At 36.3% G+C, this 21,636-nt stretch overlaps 1 protein-coding gene across 2 annotated transcripts in view; it reads right to left on the reverse strand.

The window, feature by feature from the left end:
• Positions 1 to 5,254: 5,254 nt before the first annotated feature.
• Positions 5,255 to 21,636, reverse strand: part of GASK1B (golgi associated kinase 1B) — a 51,469-nt gene continuing 35,087 nt past the window's right edge. For both annotated transcript variants that reach the window (XM_072621357.1, XM_072621358.1), the window contains exons 4-5: positions 11,262 to 11,488; positions 5,255 to 8,084 (exon numbers count right to left, since the gene is read on the reverse strand). In XM_072621357.1, the coding sequence (XP_072477458.1) occupies positions 7,877 to 8,084; positions 11,262 to 11,488 (435 nt within the window). In that variant the 3' untranslated portion in view covers positions 5,255 to 7,876. The remainder of the gene's footprint in view (positions 8,085 to 11,261; positions 11,489 to 21,636) is intronic.

Raw genomic sequence — 21,636 nt, forward strand, 5'->3', positions numbered from 1 at the left:
CTACATGGAAAGATGATATTTGTCCTTCATGAGACCTTTCTCAGTATTAGGATAATTGGAGGCAACATGTGTATGTGAGTGTGTGTGTGTGTATGTGTGTGTGTGTGTGTGTGCAGAGAGAGAGACACAGAGGGCATAGTGTGAGTTGAAATGAAGGGATGATAGCTAAAAAAGAAAATTAAAGAATAGGAGGAATGTACTAGGAGAAAGAGAAAGAGAGAGGTAAATGTAGTAAATCATCTCACATAAAAGAAGCAAGAAAAAGCTTTTACAATGGAGGGAAAGAAGGGCAAGGTGAAAGGGAATAAGTAAACCTTCCTTTCTCCAGATTTGGCTTCATGAGGAAATAACAAACACACTTTTGTTGGGTATGGAAGTTTATCTTACCCTACAGAAAAGCAGTGGGGAAGGAAATGAGAGTGGTGGGATAATAGAAGGGATGGTAGATTGAGGCAAGGTGTAATCAGAAGCAAACACTGTGGTAGAGGGATGGGTCAAAGGAGAGAATTGAATAAATGGAGGACAGGACAGGGTAGAGGAAAATATAGTTAGTCTTTTACAACATGATTGTTATGGAAGTATTTTGCATAACTACACATTTATAACCTTTATTGAATTGCTTGCCTTCTTGTAGAACTCAAAGCTTTATACATCAGTGTTAGAGTTTGCTTTTACATGCAACTAGAAACTAAGGTATATATGAGCAATGGGATATAGAAATCTATCTTACCCTACAGGAGAATAGAAGGGAAGGAGATAGGGGGTGGTAGAAGGGAGGGCAGATTGGAGGAAAGGGCAATCAGAATACATGCTGCCCTGGGGTGGGGGTAGGAAGGAGTTGAGGAGAAAATTTTAAATTCAAAATTTTGTGGAAGTGAATGTTGAAAACTGAAAATAAATAAATTTATATGAAAAAAAGACTTTCAAATACTTGCAGACATTTATTACATCCTCCCCTCCATCTATTGATGCCCCAACTAACTCATTTGTAGCATTATCTTGAAGGCCTTCAGGGGTATGCTGGGGCAAACTGGAACTTGTTCATAAGAGCTGATTCTTAAATTTTCAATTTGAGTCTTTACAACTCAGAAATTGACAAATGCCACCAATGAGGACTCGACTTACTGTTTTGTTGTTTTACAGAATAAATCCATTTATTAAAAGGATTTGTTTTGTGAAGTTTGGATTCAGTCAAAGGGCTGCACTTGAGGGCCTGGAGTCACACGTGACCTTGAGACCTCAGGTTGCCCATGCTTTGTCTAGACTTAGGAAAGTGATGGAGAATATATTAAGGATTAAAATTAAACTTAAAAGTGTACCCCTTGTATTTTCTCACTGCCCTTTGACCCTACTGCTCTCCCAGTTCAGGAAACTCTTCAGATTATCAACATTCTTCTGAAAATGTGCTGCCTGGGACTATATTCAATAATCGAGATGTGGTCTGACCAGGGAAGACTAACAAGAATAATGCCTCTCAAGTCCTAGAAACTAGATGTTCCTTAAGGTAGCCTAAGATCACCCTAGATCTTGGCTGCCATATTATACTGTTGACTCATGCAGTCCACAAAAAGCCTTAAATCTTTTTTTTTCAGAACTGCTGTCTGAGTGTGCTGCCCTCATGTTATATTTGTGAAAGAGAGGATTTTATTTACATACATTTATCACTACTAATTTCATTTTGTTAGATTGAGCCTATTGTGTCAGCTTTTAGAACTTAATGGATTCTATCACCCATTGTCTTAGCTATTTCTCCAAGTCTTGCGTCATCTGCAAATTTTGTGAGCATGTCAAGCATAACTTCATCCAAATCATTAATAATGATGTTAAATACCACAAGGTCAAAAAAAATAACTGAGGCACCCTACAGGTGACTTCCTTCTAAACTTACATGGAAATATTAATGATAACTCTTTGGATCTGATTCCTTCATCCAGTTCTTAATCTACCTCACTGCATTATTATCTAGCCCACATCTCTCCATGTTTTTCTGAATGAATAATGTGAAAGATTTTGTCAATAGCTTTGTTAAATTCTAAGAAAATGACATGTACAATATTTCCCTCATTTAACTAATAATCCTGACATAAAAGGAAATCCAGGATCTATTTTTAAACTTAGAAAAAAGAAGAAAAGTTATTGAAAAGAAGTCAATATTAATAATATTCCTGCTTCTGTGCTTCAAAGATATTAATTATTCCTCAATTTAAGAATGTCTTCTCCCAAATATATGGTCTCATGTATTGCTTTGGCCAAAAGATTCACCACCTAAGCAGCCACTCCTCAAGTGATGAGCTGTTTTGAACTTAGCTAGGCTGGTCCATAGACAGGAGACATAGAGCCTTCATCTGGGTCCACAGCCAAAGCCTTTCAAGATTTGTAGGACCTGACTAAGCATTCATACCAATGGCATGGGCTTTAAGAACCAAGAACCACATTCTCATCATGATGAGGAATACAGAGGAACAAATCAGTAGAAGATTGTATTTCATAATCAGTAACACTTCTAAAGGCAAATGATTCTCCATCAAACAATTAAGTTCAAATATGTTTACTTTAAATTTATGAAAAAAATGCTAATGGGTGTAAACTATAGATTATTTCTCATATGCTGCATACTCCCTTCCCACTGAAAAAGTGTACTTTCTGGGAAAAGCTTTCTAGGTGGCCCTGAGTGGCCTAATTAGGATATCTTCACATTAAGAATGGGGTATAAAATTCCAGTATGATTTGGCATATTTTCCATGTGACTAAGAATAAAAGTACCAAAGGGAATATGGTCAGGAATGGGCCAAGGATGCTGCCAGGATATGATATCAGGCATGCTAAGACTCTCCAGCTTATATCCTTTCTTATCTCCTTAGGAGGAAATTTTACTTGTGTGTCTAGGTCAAATTCTCATACAGTAATCTTCCCTCACTGAGGATCTCCCCCTCTACTTAGGGCTGCCCCACATGACGAAGAGGGTATGATGCTAATGCTTCCATTCACAGGAAGGGGGTAATAGAGGTCAATTATTTCTACACTAAAAGAAATTGCTACTTTCACGGTAGCTCCATTTCATTAACAGTAGATGAAATTCTCTTCCTGTAAGATGTTGAGAAGTTTCCAAACATTTAGAATTCAATAATACAATTGCCAGAGTTTCATAAAAGGGAAATTTGTTCCAAACAGTTACTCCTTCAAGACTTCAAAATTAAAATATGCACTAGAATTTTCACGATATTCTGATCTACAAGTCTGTATAGGAGAGCTTTAAAGTCAATGCGATTACTGTCATGTTTTTCTTTTGTAGATTATGAGGTCATAAACTATATTCTGATTTTCTGACATTAAAATTCTATCACTCTAGGAGTAGAATATCAGTGTCTCTGCCTGACTCAATGAGCTGAAAGATTTGTGCAGATTTTGATGACCTGGGTATTTGTCTCAGACTATCATGGACTGTTTGCATAACCATGGAGCCAGTAGGAGACTCAGTAGAGACTCAGTGCTCCTGAAATCAGGAAGATTGTTGTTCAATTTGGCCTCAGACACTTACTAGCTATGAGATCCTAGGCAAGTCAATATACCTCTGCCTCAGTTTCTTCAACTATAAAGGAGTGATGACAATGGTACCTGCCCACCTCCCGAGTTTGCCACAAAGATCAAACGAGATAAATATTGTATTTAATGAAATGCTTACTTCCTTTCATAGACAGGTCATAATCTCTTGGGATTTCCTTTTCCTGCTCTGTAAAATGAAAGGGTTAAATTAAGTGAGCACTAAGGTCCCTGTGATCTTTATGGTCTCTGGTCTAAACCACATTATTCCATGGATTCATTTTTCCTTGCTCCACATTTCCTTCTGCCGTACTGAAACTTGCTCTGGCTCTGCCTTTATTTGCCCTTCACTCAAATGAATATTGTTTAAATTCACGGGACGCTATAGCAATGTGTCCATATCTCAGCATTTTTTATTGGCTACATCCCATTCATAATGGCCTCAGATATTTAGAAAAATAGCAACATCAGTCAGACCATTATACAGTTTAACAGATGGTATACTCTTTGAGGTTAAAGACCATGTCTTCTTTGTGCTCTGGAAAGTTTCCCTAGTACCTAATAAACTCAATAAATATTGATGCTAAAAGATAGCTTGTAAACATAACTGTCCATGTCACCCTGCAGGCATAAAAAGATACACCCAGACTCTAAGCTCACAAAGGAGTTTACAATGTCATTTAATTTGCTACATATACCATCTTGTACACTAGAGTATGTAGACTGATAAATCATCAAATTTTAGAGCTGAATGGACCTCAGTGGCCATCTGGTATAACCCATACCATACACAAAAGAAACTCCCAATATTACAGACCCAGCAAGTAGTCACCCAACCTCTGCTTAACCACCACTTAAGAGGAGGAGCCAGGGCAACCATGTGGCACAGTGGATAGAGAACTGCTTCTGGAGTCAGAAGCACCTGAGTTCAAATACAGCCTCAGATAGTTACTAGCTGTGTGACCCTGGGAAAGTTACTTAATCCTGATTGCCTTAAGGGAAAAAAAAAAAAGAGGAACCTGCCCCATCTAGATGACTCATTCTACTTTTGGATAGATCTAATTGCTAGGAAGTGTTTCCTGACATCAAGCCAAAAATGTCCTCTGTGCAACCACTATCCATTGCTCCTGTTTGTGCCCTAGGGGCCAAATGGAATGTCTATTCCCTTCTCTATATGGCAGCCTTTCAAATACTTGAGGATGGATTTGAAAGTCTAAAGCTTTCTGTAGATGAAATTGTCAAATATCTACATAAGCAGCACACATTCCAGCTAACTGATACCTAGCAGGTTCAATTCATTGGTGCATGAAAATTGAGCACATGGGGTGTGTTGAACTAAGCCTATCTCCAATGGAAAAGAAATACCATGATTTGAAAAATATCTATTTTATAGCAGGTCTTAGAAAGATAGATTAGTCACCTTATCATCATCTATTTAAAGAAAATGAATCTTTCAACAAGATTCTTTCTTGCCATATCTTTCTGCTGAGGTTAATCAACCTTTTCAAATTTGTTACCAACTTATCAGTAAGCCAGGGAATATGCTAGTATGAAACAAACCATATAGGAAGGAACTAAATTCGTTAGAAATAAGCGGAATTTTCTCATTATTAACACCATTTTGGCTTTCAGGAAGAAAAATGAAGGACATTAGCTCTGAGAATTAAAAGCTTGGCCTTTAGCAATTCATTATTCATAAATAATACATCATGAATTATTCACCAATTTCATTTTAATAAAATAGGTAATAAAAGAGTGAGGATAGCTGAAATGAACAGATGTTCCTGGAACTTGTATTTATTTGCTTCAAATTATACATTAAGCATTTAAATTAATCTGGGCCTCCTTACGTATAGGAATTGGGGATCACCCTCAATACAATACTTACAGGGCACCAAAAAGGTTGTCTGCCAAATATGTATCACAATAGCCACCCATGTTGCCTGGAATTCCCACATTAAAGTTACCCCTTTGGACTGAAGTATTAAATCTCCAGAATGTCTCTATTAAAATTTAAAATATGTTATGTAGAAAGATTAATGTTTCAAATCAGGGGTTTTTTGGTCCTGTGTAAGGAACTCTCCGTTGAGAAAAGCTCCTCCACCAAATGCTGCTCCTCTCATCCATTCCTTACCCCCCATTTTCTACCTTTTACTCTGGGAACCTTAATCAAAACAATTCTCCATTGCTTCTCAAATTGGTGAGCCACTCCCCTGTGGCTCAAGTCACTATCCCTGTGAGTTACTGGACCAAAATAGACTTTCCTGGCCACTGCTCCCTTAAATCACAGGATCTTACATCCTAGAATTAAAGCTAGAAAAGCTAGGGGTCAGGTTTAATGCCATCATTTTATGGATGAAACAACTGGTGACCAAAATATCTAAATGACTTATTTAGGGTCACACAGCTAAAAAGTATCTGAGGAAATGGCACTAAGGGAGATGAGAATAAATAGGAATGCTGAAGACAAACTTCAGCTACCATTTTGCCAAGGACAAGTCTCACCAATAAGCAGGCGTGTCTTGAAGGTAATACGAGAACCTAGTATTAGAAGATCCAACAATAGCTTTTCTGCTATTTTTTTGCATTTGATTTTTGTTTTACTTTTAAATTGTGCAAATATAAATTAAAATCAATCTACAGAAAAATATTTTATTTTACTACTTTACTAAAATATGATTGCTGATGTTATTATATTGTTATTTAATTATTCATTCTTCTCAAAAAGAAAGTGAGGAACATTAAGAACAGTATGCAAAATACTGGTGTGGAGTAGCATTTTTTTGTAGACAATTCTTAAATGAAATATCAATATCAATTTCTCAAGTAAACAAAAAAAATTAAAAAGAATAGTCCTTCAAAAATTATTTCAAAAGTAAAGTTTAGGGGTAAATATACAAACAGATACTTTGTTCTTCAAAAATGTTTGAGGCAATGAGATCCAATGATCACTTTCCACTACTGTAAAATGAGGATAATAATAGCACCTAGGTCATGGGGTTGTGGTGAGTATCAAGCAAGATATTTGTCAAAAGCATTTAGCATAGTGCCTAGTACACAGAAGGCACTACGTAAATGCTTATTCCCTTCCCTTTCTAGAGGCCTAGGTTCATTCATGTTAATATGAATGGGATATGGGATATAAAGATGGGCCATTGAGAAAGGGATGGGAACTGGTCTTGAGATTAGAATAGTGTTGAGGAGATATCACAACAGCAGGATTTAACTCATAATATCTTCACTTTTTGTTAGAAGAGAAATAGGTTTAGACATTATAGTTGATGTGAACAAGATGCAAATATCTACTGTCATTCTAGCCAAATCTGAAGAAAATCTTAATAGATAATAAAACTGGCTTCAAAAAAAGTGACAAACTAAATTCTTTCACTTCTACCCATAAAAAGAAAAACTTTCTGTATACATGTATTTTTTTTTCTAACTAACCAACTTCCAGTCTAAGAACCACTTGGTTCCAAGTCACAAGGTATAATTTAGATCTCTCTTTAGAAAAAGTGGAGCTATGAGTATAAATAGTCGGCTGTGAATTGTTTCTATTCTGAAAATGCAATTTATTTCCAGAAGGTCTGGGAATACTATGCTTTTGCTGTAGCTATGGCAGGGTTTTTGCTACATTCCTGGAGGCTACACTACGTGTTAATTAATGATCCAATAGATCTGTGCAGGTCATCATTAAAGTCTTTGAGTTTTTTGTGAGTCCTAGATATGGATTTGCCAGTGCTGAGAGAAGCAACATGTACTCTTTGGACATCTCTGTTCTGAAGGGAAGGATCCTAAATCTAAGGTTCTCCAAAACCTAGGAGGTCAAAATGCTCCAAGAACCAAGGTAACATTTGGTCACTGTAATCTTTAAGGTCTTTCTTTACAATATGTCTGAATCTCCTCTGCTAAGCAAAGGGATCAATGTGAGCACCTTCAGGACAGTATTCTATTTTTATAGTCTCAGTGCCTGTTATAGTGCTTTGCACATAACAGGTGTGAAAAGGTGTTTGTTGAGTTGAATTGAATTGAACTTAGTCAATAACACTGACTGGTTTGATTAAATTAGATCAGATCATCATTAAAACCATTCTGCAGTCAAATACTTAGGCCAATCCAATATAAAATATTTTTAAAGTACAAGGCAACATGTATAGGGTATGGGGGTACAAAAAAATAGCTCCTGCTATTGGAGCCATATGGAGAAAAAGTGGATGTTTTCTGTGAAGGCAGAATATTTTCAGAAACAATTCTACAGAAGTCTTGTAGAAGTACTCAAGTAGTTCTATGTCCCAATACTTTTATCCCAATTTTTACATTAATAACAAGCCCTTCAAAGTCATTGATTCATAGGCAATATTTTGGCTCCATGTGCATTGATGTAGGTGAGAAGAATTTTGGCCCTCTGTTCTATCACATCAATAAGTTTTTCAATTCCTTGTCGACCTCCTTGGCTTTCCCAATAAACTTTGTCAATAAACAAGGATTGAAGGAGCTTCTCTCTTAAGTGCTGACTCTTCAGAACTGAAACTGCAGATTCAGGAAACCTGAAAAGACAAAATGACATTTCAATCTAGGAATTGTTTAGAAGGATTATAGCCAACAGTTCTACCCATCATTGATCCATCGTAAATCATAATTCATAATTGCCTCTTTAAAAATAGACCATTCAAGTCACTGTCACTACTGGTATGTCTTTTAACAATGACATATTAGAAAAATGTCATTCGATTTATCTAAATTTTTAACATTACTCCTATCTTGGTATTTGGGGATGTATCCATATAGGCAAGGTAAAGAGCAGAACTGGGTGACTGGAATACATTTCTTTAATCATCTATTTTGCTTTATCCATGGTGATAATTTTCAATTATCATGAAGGATGAGTCTGCTTATAGACCATCAGTTAAGGGTAGGGCAGGTAGTTATTTAACAAAAACTATATTAACAATTTTAGCTGATGTATTTTTCATAGATAATAGGTACAGAACTAATGTTCTTATAAGGGACTCGATGTGGGGGCTCTCTATAGCTTCCTCAAATCCAAATCCTTTGGCTGAAAATGGGCAGTCTATTTGTTTCTAGCTTTGAAGCATCTGTCTGGACACCCTATGTGTGGAGAGGCAAGTAACATCAACCTCCTGAAAGAAAGCACAGTCATTTGAGAGATCTGTGACTTGAAGGAGCAGGGTGTTAAATGTGAGAGTATGTACTTACAAGCTGCTTTGAGCTCCCTAGAAAAATTTGCTCTGTGAGAGACTAAACTGTTAATAAAACTCAAGATGGATGGTCCCTGATCATGTCTTCTGGTGATTGTTATTTCTAGGGAGCTATAACTTAAGGAGGTATTTATTATGTAACATCCTTCCAAATGCGCTAAATGACAGTCTAGGTACCTGAGTCTTCCTTCGTACGAAAGGATGATTTGGGTGCAGGAAGGAAGAAAGCCATCACATGTCAAACCTTCAGCCGTAAGTCCACAAAAAAGATATGCAAGATGCAGACAGAGATAAAGCAGGCCATGTTGACAATTAATTAAGATGGGATTTTGAAGAATATTACAAACAGAATTAGCTCAAATTCCCAAGTGTTTTCCCCCAAGCCCATATTCTCCAAGGAAGTATACTTTAGAAGGATCATTTAAATATGTTAGCAGAAGACTGAACAAGAGTGGCTGTTTCTTGTTCCACTTATCACAATAAAAAGAGTATTATTTAGTAGCTATCTCATTTTCTGCCACTTATTAAGCATTTGACTTTGGGCAACTACTTTAGCCTCTCTGAACCTCTGTTTCCTCATCTCTAAAACATGAATACTCATAATCCAGTGCCTCTAGGAGTGATTGTGAAGATCAAATGTGATACAGTAGATGTGAAAAGATTTCTAAAAGTATGTATAATATACCTTATATATTTATATATTATGTATATTATATAAATATATTTATATAATGTTTTGTGACATGTATGTTGTGTGCATGTATATTTAATGTTACCTATTTCATACATATTAATATATTGTATATATTTGGTATTACATGTTAACATATTGCATATAATGTGTATATATGTACATGTGTGTATGTGCATGTGCTCACTTGTGTGTGTGTGTGTGTGTGTGTGTGTGTGTGTGTGTGTGTAACAAGATCAATGGCAGTTTTTGGGTAAGAGTAGCAGTGTCCTGGAGCTAGCCAGACTTGCTCCCAAGAGCTGATTGTTAAATCTTCATAGTGAACATTTACACCTTGGAAACTGACATATGTTCAAATAGATTTATTATTTTGTTGATTATCTAGATTTGAGAAAATATTCATAATGAACATTAAATTTTAAAAGACATCATGCTTGCATTTTCTTCAAATACCTAACTGTTTACCATTTACCAGAACATCCCTGGATAATATTAGTAACTTCTTCAAAATCTTTAAGTACTCCTTCCATCAACAGAGATTGCAACTACTCCATAGTTTAGAAAACAGTCTTTAAAAGATGTTAAAACTAACCAATTCATTATCCCATATCCACACTAGGAATAAGATTCTCCAAACAGAGACTATCATCAAACAGTACAACAACTTCTTTCAACAGACTCACATTTTGTAGACTCTATGTTGTCTATAAGATAAAGTCTATATATGACCAGAAAAGGTGATAAGCCCATCGTACTGTTGGAGGTTGAAACTCCATAACATGTTTCATATCTGCCAATTTCTCTCTACTCACATAGCTACCATCTCAGTTCAAACTCTCATCACCTGGACTACTGTGATGGCCTCCTAATTGATCTCCTTGTCTCAAGTCTTTCACTATTACAAATCTGTCTCAACACAGCTGACAAAGTGATATTCCTTAACACAGGTCTGATCACATCACTCACGTATTCAACAAACTCTAGTGGTTCCCTATTTCCTCTAGGATAGAATGTTAGTCTCCCTATTTGGATTTTAAAACCTTTTACAATCTGCCCTACCCTGCCTTCCCTCTTCATCCTCATTACCCATTACTCTCTCTCCTTCACTCTATGGCCCAGCCAAACTGGCCTTCTATCTGTTCCTCACATGGCACTCCATTCCTCACCAAGACTAGAATAGATTTCTTCCTTCCTACTTCAAAGAAGCCCTCTTTTCCTTTTCCTTCAAGACAAAGTTTAAGCACAACCTTTTATAGAAAGCTATCCCAGCAAGTGCTAGTAGTTCCCTTCCTAATAACCTTGAATTTAACTACCTTGTATTTTATGAAAGGTATAAAAGATATTGATTTTCTATTTAGCCATACAACATATAGTTATATATGTCAATGGCATCTTCCCAAAGACAACGTAAGATTTTTGAGTGTAGGAATTGTTTCATTCTTTATTTTTGAATCCCCAGTGCTTAAAGCACATAGTAGTAAGTTAATAAATGCTGACTTGATTTGACATACAGGATGACAAGGGGTGAAAGAGCTGTCATTTGCATTGGTGGAAGCAGTTCTGGTGCCAGTGAAATCACTGACCTTAGAAAGTGACAATATATTAGGAGCCATGAGATGGTAACGGGGATAATTTCTGTGTAACTAGGTTTTGCTCTACTTAGCATTACTTCCCTAGCTCCAGCCTTCTTTCCTAAGAGACACAAATTATATTTCTATTAAAAGTAGGGCCTAAAGCCTAATTTCTTTCAGTCTTTCTACTTTTCAGCACTGAAAAGAGTATGAGCTCATTATTATTATAATCCAAAAACTTACTCTTTGATTCCTTCTAATAATTTGAAATTTAAATTATCTTCACTTCGGTCAAAGAAACCTTTATTGTCTATAAAGACCAAATGTCTTGGGTCATGCTTTCTTTGAACGATGTGTGTTAGCTCCACAGTATCTTGGTTATCACATTTCTGCCTCACTCCCTTCTGACCACAGGTATCCTCCTTCCGAGGTCTGAATCCACAGCAGTTTACATCTAAGCGGTGGTAGATCTGAAAATACAAAGATTGAAAAAATAATAATAAGCCAGGTTACAAAATGTTCTCAACATTTATGAATACCAGAAGAGTTCTAGAAGTGAATAAGGGCTATGCTTTATTAAGAAATGACTTGTCAAGATCAAAAGGAATTAAATAATTTAATTAAAGGCAAATGTCAGTGTAAATTCACAGTTTGAGACAATATGATTTAACCATGACTGGTATAGAGGATAGAGAGCTGGATATGGAGGCAGTTGAAACCAGAGTTTCAATAGTAATTGCGACCCTAGGCAAAACATTTAACCTCTGAGAGCTTTTCTTTCCTCATCTATAAAACTGGGATAGTAATATCAACAGAGTAGTTTTGAGGCTGTAATGAAGGTAACGTGTAAAATATTTTTTGAACCTTAAAAGCTATTAGTATTAACTAACTCCAGCTTACCCTAATGCTAGCAAGTCAGATCAATCCACACAACTTGCCATCTCTATCCTTTACGTATAAAATCCCCTTGATATAAAGATATGTGGTCAGAAGAATCCCTTGCTTTATTTATGGTAACAAAGGAACTGTAGCTCCTAAATCATAAAAATTTCAATATGATTAAAACTTAATAGACAGCAGTATCACAAGGAATAAAACATCAAACTTGGAAGCAAATAGATCTGGATATAAATTCACCCCTAATATTTGCTAGCCTTGGGACCATGGGCAAATAAGTTACCTAACCTCTCTGAATTAGTCTCCTCATCTGTAAAATGGGCAAGAGGCAAAAAGAAAGACATTGCCAATAGTGCCTGCATACCTACTTCATAAAATTATTCTGAGGTTTCAAATGAGGTGTCTATAAAGTGTTCTGCAAACTTTAAAACTTTTCTATAAATGTTATCAATTATAATGATGATGTTCAAAGTTAGAGCCCTATCAAAGAAAGAGTGCAATCTACACATTTTGTCTTTTCTTGGGGAGGAAACATGTGAAGACAAACAGTAGCTCCCAGCCCCTGGAGTATTACCCCTATCTATGGTCCAAACCACTAATATAGTGTTTTACTAGGATGACACAATTATATTTTCAGAGCTGGAGGGAACCTTAGAGATCACCTAGCCCAATGCTTTTATTTTACAGATATGCCATGCCTAAGATCACATAGTCAGGGCATAGTCTGGGCACTGTGCTAAGCAGTAAGGATACAAAGAAAAGGAAAAACACTCCTTGTTCTTACGGAGCTTATAACCTAATCACAGAGACACATGGGATCCACATAGGTAGGAATCTGGATTTAAGCAGATATCTTTTGATTCCAGTTCCAACACTCTCCATTGTACCATGCTGCCTTCCTAATACTGCCAGCTCAAATTCGAAGAGTCCATAACTTTGTCTAGAGAGGAAGCAAAATGGAGAACTATTCTATGTTTTGGACATAGTCATGGCATAGGTCGGAGTTCCAAGTCCCATTTACAAGTGTTGAGACCAAGAACATTAGAATCACTTAAATAAGTCCATAGTAACTGAAAAATTCACACAGGAAAAGCAACAGGGATAAAGAATGTGCATTACTTAGACTGTGCTAGGAAAATATAAAGAGAGCCAGTAGAGATCAGCCATCAGTCCACACATCTTAAAAGTGTGCTGCAAACAGACAAATTGGAGCCCAAAAGTGAACAAAAGGAGGAAAATTAATTGGAGCATTTTGGGAAATTAAAACTTTGGGGGTTTTTTTGGTTGTTGTTTTTGTTTTTAATGGCACCATGCTATCACTGAAACAAAAGTCGACTTTTTTTCTCCCCAGTCAACATTGTTCCAGAGTTACAAATGGAAGACATCTTATTTAGCTTACTTGGAATATTATCTAAGACTGATCACCATCCTCCCACTTTTGTTATCTCTTGTTCCTTGCTCCCACCCCACCAACCTACCATCCCTGCCATTTCTACCTAGAATAGGCAGTGAAAGGATAGGCCAGTCATAGTGAGCTGATTCTGTAATGATGCTCAATTAGGAATGATCCATGCACTAAAAAGAGAAGTGGTACATGGCAGGAATCTGATGCCCTACATGGCTATTTAAATTCACACAGTTTAGAGCAAATTGCTGGTGAGAGAGGCAGATGTGTTTCAAATGAGTTGACCAGCAGTTACATGAAGAGTCAGAAATTTCACGCAAGGGTAGTGTCAGTGTGGTAAAAAAGAACAGAGATATGCCTAAATAGATAAACAGAAAGCCAGGGACCTGCCCTGAATGTGAGCAAGAGTTCAAGAATCTGTCCCCAAGCTGACAGAAAAGCAAGTCAGTTGCCACAAGGGGTCAACAGGTTGTTCAAAGGATAATATGTGTTAAATCAGCTCATGCAAAGATCATATCATATAGGCTTCTCCATGATCCCTTTAAAGGAAATAATTAGTCTAATGAGGATAACAGAAAATATTTTGATAACTTCATTGAACTGTTTCTATAAAACCAGAGGTTTTATTTGCATAAGTAATTTCTTTGTTATAATTGGATAAAAAAGGAAACATAATCTAAACAGGGCAGTATCTGGAAGCCATTGTTGCAGTTCTATTAAGTACAGGAAAAAATGAATACAGAAATCTGTGTCTCTTTCAGCCCAATTCCTTCTCCCCACATAAGCATTAGACAAGAAATGTTATGGAGGCCCCATGCAATTGGCCCATACTTTCTTTTTGTACATTTCTAGATAAAAATTCACTGATGTAGTACAGATGGTCAGACCTGTCTGCAAGCCAACTACTGTAGATTGTATATCTCTCAGTAGACTTTTTAAGCATTCTGAGGACAACATCCTACTGTGACATATCCTACCATACCCTGAACATTGGACTTGCTGTGTGTTGTTGACTAACGATTACAATAGGCTCATGAAAACACATTTGCATTTGGATTATTTTTTCTCTGCGCTACAATTGCTAACAAAGATGTGGCTATAAAGAGCTTCACTGGCATTAAATAACAATCACTCTATAGAATATGTCCCATTTCTCAGTGAATGGGTATTTATTCTACCAATCTATTTTCAAACTGCATGAAATCAACTAAAATTGGATATGGAAAAGATCTATTTGGGTTCTCTTTTCTATTCCCTTGACAGCAGTAGGTTGTTTCCTGTGGTGTATTTTTAAAGTGCTTTGTCTAATCTAGTTCTGAATGACTCAAAAGATGATGCTTTACTCCGCCATTTCCCTTGGCAGACTGCTGCAGTCAGAGGCTGTCAGACCTCACTCTTAAGAAATGTTTTTTTGTGTTGAGCCCAACTTTCCTTTGGTAAAATGTTATCCAATTAAATTTAATTGTACCCATTCACATAACCAGTACACAGAAAGACCAAAACTTGTTCCAAAATAATATTAAGTATAAACACATGTATGTGTGTAAATATACATAAGTATATATGTCTACTGTTATATATTGTTTTTATAAGTGGTAGTATAGACACATATGCATGATAGTAGTTACATATATGTACATATAACCACTTATAAAATCAGTAAATAAGAGTAGATATATACACAAAGAGATTGTCCTATACAAATATATTTATAGTCATATAAATCTAGACAAAAAAGGCTTTAAAGCCCTTGTTTCAAGTCTTGCTGTGAACACTTATTAGTTGTGTAACTATGATCAAAACATTCTGTGCCCTGAGGCAATTCTCTAAGATTAAATGTTACAGATGAGTGACCCATTTGTAATGATGGAAAGAAATTCTATACTGAATATATTTTACACTAATAAAATCACAAGTCAGATACCCCCCAAGAAAGATAGCTCTTTGTGATCTTCTTCAAGAAATGACAAATAAAGCTTCCATCCTCTGCTATCATCTAGACAACTAATAACCAAGACATCCAGTCCCTCCCTACAATTCATTTTCTTTGGACTTCCTAAGATTTTTGTTTCTCCCAGCTCTTCTCAGAAATTCATCTAGATTCTTCTATTTCCATTCATAGTCAGACTAAAAATAATCCACCCTCTAATCCACTCCTTAAAGTTTAGTGCCTCTCTGGCTGCCAGTTAGTGGAGGAACATTATGAAGAAATTTCTGCTTATTTTTTTAAGGGAGAGCACAGCTCTGTAAAGTCTAACAGGGTAACTCTGACTGATACAGAAGTAGACTGCTCATGTTGAAACACTCCCATTTTTGACTGGTGCATTCCTAAGCACTGTAGTTCATGTCTGCATTTCTGTTGTGGTGGTAGTTAGGTAGTCATCCCCAAAGGAAGTGGTGTTTAAGGAAAGTTCTTAACAAATTTTTTTAATGAAATAGTTTCAAACTGACTACTGAACTGCAGAAGAGATTGTGTTATAGCATGATGAAATTATGTCTGCTTACCTCTTTCTTGAATAAAAAGATATGACTTTGTCCACTGTAAACTGTTCTATTCATCCATTTCTAATCACTTAAGAAAATGTGTGTTTTAAGCATTTTGCTAACTAAAAATTACCTCAAGAATCCAGGTGTTTCTGCCAAATTTTCTGTTCATGGAGATATTTTTAGACAGATTTACTTCTACCGAGATGTTTTTCCCTCTTTCCTTTTTGGTACCATTACTTTTACAGCTCAGCAAGAAAACCTTCTCAGTTCGTTATTTAAGTTAGGCCTACAGAATAAAAATAGAATGGCCCAAACTTGATTCTGTCTTTTAAAAAGCTCCACAAATATCTGAGCTAGACCATCTCATGTTCTAACCCAAGAGTTATTGCCCCACATACACCCTATTCCTTTCCCTGGTGTTTGTGACACATTCAATAATGATTTTGTCTAACCAACAAAACTCTAGCTTAATTATTATGTTACTTATAGTCTCTCTCATTTTCTAGAAAAAACATTACCAAATACTATTTTCTTCACAGTCAAACTCATTCTGAGTAGGGCTCATGTCTGAATGATGTCTGAATGACTTGTATACTTCTAGAGATAGCTTGGAGTACCTGTCCAGGAGTCAGGAAGACTCATCTTCCTGAATTCAAAGCTAGTCTCAGATACTTCCTAGCTATGTGACCCTGAGCAAGTCACTTGATCCTATTTGTCTCAATTTCCTTATCTGTAAAATGAGCTGGAGAAGGAAATGGCAAAAACTTCAGTATCTCTGCTAAGAAAACCCTCAATGGGCTCAGAAAAAGTTGGACACAACTGAACAACAAAACAGCAGCATACTTCTCTCATCAAAAATCACTGGCAAAGAAAGAAGCAACATATGAGACAGTCATTCACTGACATTTTACATTTTCATTTATGAATTACATTACCTAAACAGTTATATGCTCAACACCTTCCCCATCCTCTTCCAACTTCTCCACCACAACTCTACCTAGTTCTCCAGATGTCTTGAAATCAGTGAACTCTTTGGCTTCACTGATTCTGGTTACAATTCAGCACCACATTTTCTTTCTTCATATAGGTGTGTCCACACCCTCTGAGTGGCCATGTGAAATTCTATCCTTACTGTCTCGCTCAAAAATAATTCCATAATGCCTATAGGATAAAACTCTAGATTTCTTCAGCCTGGAATTTCACAAATTAGCTTCAACCTACATTTCTTCATCCTTTTCACTCTTATATTTCCCTAAATGAACCCTTTCATAGGACTAGATATGCATGGTCTCTTTGTGTACACTTGACGCTCTCCTACCTCCCTGTCTCTGCTTGAAATCATTCTCCTACAACCCACCTCCATCCTAGAATGGGCATCATTCCTATCTATATAAGTACTCTCTCAGGGCCTGTCCAAAATGATTTCTCTTCCTTGAAGACTCCTTGATCATCCCAGAAAAGAGTCCTCCCCCCCTATATCTAGGAGCCCATACACTCTCTATCCTACTAAGTTAGTATTAGGTTCATGTAACCCACACCTTTAGACACAATCAATTTCGATGACTTAAACCTGTAATGACGGCCCTGGCTCCTTGGCCCCTGATTCATTCACTCTCCAGTTTTTGAGGCAGTTCACCGTCACTTATTTGCTTAACTCCAGCCCAGGCCCTGAGCCCCAAGCAGTTACAATGTAAAGGAAGTACAAGGACTGATGAATTTGTGACTCAGGTGGTTCAGCCTCAACTTATGCTGGTCTTAAGGAGTTTGTACCCCAGTTCTGATAACTTGGCCCTTCACTTGTTAATTTGTGACCAGGGATCCTCCTCATTTTCTCTTTTTTACTATTTATATTTTTTACTATTTGGATTTTATTTTTCCCCCAGTTTCATGTCAAGAAAAATTTTAGCATTTATTTTTATAAGATTTTGAGTTCCAAATTTTCTCACTCCCTCTCTCCCCTTCCTTCTTCTGAAAATGGTAGGCAATTTGATGTAGTTTATACATGTAATATTGTGTAACAAAATATTTCCACATTAGTAATAGCTGTGAAAGAAGAAACAGATTAAAAGGAAAAAAAACATTAGAAAGAAGTAAATGAAAAAATACTTCAATCTGCATTCAGAGACCATCAGTTCTTTATCTTGAGTATGAATGGCATTTTCTTTCATGAGTCCTTTGTGCCTGTCTTGGATCATTCAGTTGCTGAGAAAAGCTGAGGCACTGATCATGACACAATGGTGCTGATACTGTGTACAATGTTTTCTTGGTTCTTCTCATTTCACTTTGCATACGTGGTACAAGTCTTTCCAGGTTTCTTTCTGAAATCTGACTGTTCATCACTTCTTATTGCACAATAATATTTCATCACATTTATATATCACAGCTTGTTCAGCTATTCCCCAGTTGATTTCCAATATTTTTCCTCCATGAAAAAGACTGCTATAAATATTTATGTACATATAAGTTCTTGTCCTTTTTTATGATTTCTTTGGGATACAAACCTCAGTGGTATTGCTGGATCACAGTTTGGTTGCCCTAAAGGCATAGTTCCAAATTGCTCTCCAGAATGGTTGCATCAGTTCACCATTCCATCAACACTGTGTTAGTGTGCCAACTTTCCCACCTCCTCATCAATATTTATCATTTCCCTTTTTTGTCATATTAGCCAATCTAATAGGTGCAAGGTGATACCTCAGAGTTGTTTTAATTTGCATTTCTCTAATCAAAAATGATTTAGAACACTTCTTCATATGCCTAAAGATAGTTTTGATTTTTTCATCTGAAAACTGACTGTTCATATCCTTTGACCAAATTTATCAATTGGGGAATAGTTTGTATTCTTGTAAACTTGACTCAGTTCTCTACTTGAGAAATTAGGCCTTTATCATAGACATTTGTTATAAAGATTGTTTCCCAGCTTCCTACTTTCCTTCCAATCTTGGTTGCATTGGTTTTGTTTGTGCAAAGTTTTTTAATTTAATATAATCCAAATTATCTATTTTACATATTGTAATGTTCTTTATCTCTTGTTTGGTCATGAATTTTCCCCTCCGCATAGATATGACAGGTCAGCTATTTCCTGCTCCTCTAAATTGCTTGTGGTATATTATGTCTAAATCATGCCAAAGGTCTGTAATATCTAACTTTTCTAATATCCTATTTATCTCCTTCCTTTCTTTGGTGTGTATTTTTTGGTTGCATTTACTGAGTTCTGAGTGGGGAGTAATGAAGTCCTTGAATAGTATAATTTTGCTCTCTATTTCTTCCTATAACTCACTTACCTTCTCCTCTAAGAGTTTGGAAGCTATAACATTTGGTTCACATGCACTTAGTATTGCTATCAGTTCACTGTCTATGGTATCTTTTAGGAACATGTAGTTTCCTTCCTCTTTTAACTAGGTCTATTTTTGCATTTATGTTGTCTAAGATTAGGATTGCCTCCTCTGCTTTTTTGTGCTTCTTTTTTTACTTCAGCTGAAGCATAATATTGAATCCCTTATGTTTTCTTTTTCCTTTATACCTGTTTATTCTTCTCTTGGGTCTTGATATTGGAGGTCAGATTTTTGGCTTAGTTCTAATCTTTTCTTTGTAAAAGCTTGAAATCCTTCCATTTCATCAACTGACAATTTTTTTCCTTAATGTATTATGCTTAATTTTGCTAGATGATTCTTGGTTGTAGACCTAGGTCCTTTGCCTTCCAGAATGTCATGTTCTATGGCCTCTGATCCTTTAATTTTTCAGCTGTCATGTGCTGTGTAATCCTGAATGTCACTCCATAATATTTGAATTGTTTCTTTGTGGTCAGTGCAGTATTTTTTCCATGACCTAATACTTCTGAAATTTGGCTATACTCTTCTTTGGAGTTTTTATTTTGGGATGTCTTTCCTGAGGTGATCAATGGATTCTTTCAACACCTGTTTTGCCTGCTAGTTTCAGGTCATCAGGGCAGTTTTCCTTGATAATTTCTTTTTCTAAATATTTATTTATTTACTTTTAGTTTACAACATTCATTTCCACAAAATTTTGAGTTCCAATTTTCTCCCCATCTCTCTCCTCCCCTCACTCATAATGCTTTGACTACCCCTTACTTCAATATGCCCTTCCTTCTAATACCCCTCCCTTCCCTTATCCCCATCTTCTCTCTTTTCTTGTAGGGCAAGATAGATTTCTATACCCCATTACCTGTATTTCTTATTTCCCGGTTTTATGCAAAAACAGTTCTCAACATTTGTTCCTAAAACTTTGAGTTCCAACTTCTCTCCCTTCTTCCCTCCCCACTCATCCCCACTGAGAAGGCCAGCAATTCAATATAGGCTATATATGTGTAGTTTTACAAAAGGCCTCCATAACAGTCATATTGCATAAGACTAACTATATTTCCCTTCATCATATCCTGCCTCCCTCATTTCTTCTATTCTGTCTTTTGCCCTTGCCCCTCCCCATATGTTTACTTCTAATTCTTGCTCCTCCCATTTGCCCTCCCTTCTGTCACACTCCACCCCACTTGTCCCCTTCTCCCATACTTTCGTGTAGTGTAAGATAAATTTTCGTATCAAATTGCGTGACCATGTTATTCCCTCTTTAAGTCAAATGTGAAGAGAGTAAGCTTCACTTTTCCCTCTCACCTCCTCCCTTTTCTATTCCATTGAAAAAGCTATTTCTTTCCTCTTTCATGACAGATAATCTGCCCCATTCCATTGCTCCTTTTCTCCTCTCATTATATTCCTTTTTCATCCCATAATTTTATTTTTTAGATATCATCCCTTCTTTTTCAACTCATCCTGTCCTCTCTGTCTATATGTGTGTGTGTATGTGTGTGTGTGTGTGTGTGTGTGTGTATAATCCCTCCAACTACCCAAATACTGAGAAAATTCTCAAGAGTTACAAATATTATTTTTCTATGTAGGAATGTAAACAGTTCAGCCTTAGAAAGTCCTTTATGATTTCTCTTTACCTTATCATGTTTCTCTTGATTCTTGCGTTTGAAAGTCAAATTTTCTATTCAGTTCTAGGCTTTTCATCAAAACTATTTGAATGTCCTCTATTTCATTGAATGACCATTTTTTTCCTCTTAAGTATTATACTTAGCTCTGCTGGGTGGGTGATTCTTGGTTTTAATCATAGTTCCTTTGACTTGTGGAATATCATATTCCAAGCCCTTTGATCCCTTGATGTAGAAGCTGCCAGATCCTACATTATCCTGATTGTATTTCCACAATACTTGAATTGTTTCTTTCTGGTTGCTTGCAATATTTTGTCCTTGACCTGGGCACTCTGGAATTTGGCTACAATATTCCTAGGACTTTTTCTTTTCAGATTTCTTTCAGGAGGTGATCAGTGAATTCTTTCAATATTTATTTTACCCTCTGGTTCCAGAATAGCAGGGTGGTTTTCCTTGATAATTTCATGAAAGATGATGCCTAGGCTCTTTTTTTGATCAGGGCCTTCAGGTAGTTCCATAATTTTTATATTGTGTCTCCTGGATCTATTTTCCAGGTCACTTGTTTTTCCAATGAGATATTTCACAGTCTTCTTTTTTTTTTCATTCTTTTAGTTTTGTTTCACAATCCTTTTTCAGCTCTTCTATGGACTGAGAATATTGAATATTTACTTTGAAAATTTTGGATGCAGAAGCCTGATGTTATGCTTTGTTCTTCCTCATCTGAGAGAATGGAAGAAAATACCTGTTCACCATGAAAGTAACCTTCTATAGTCTTATTTTTTTCCCTTGTTACTTGATTTTTGTGTCCTTTTTCAAGAGGAGGGTGTACTCTAGGGTCCTGTAAGTTCTCAGTTCCTCCAATCAAGGGAGAGGAGTTTACTCCTCTC

The sequence above is a fragment of the Notamacropus eugenii genome, chromosome 6 (genome assembly GCF_028372415.1).
Source record: "Notamacropus eugenii isolate mMacEug1 chromosome 6, mMacEug1.pri_v2, whole genome shotgun sequence".
Taxonomy (NCBI): Eukaryota; Metazoa; Chordata; class Mammalia; order Diprotodontia; family Macropodidae; genus Notamacropus; species Notamacropus eugenii.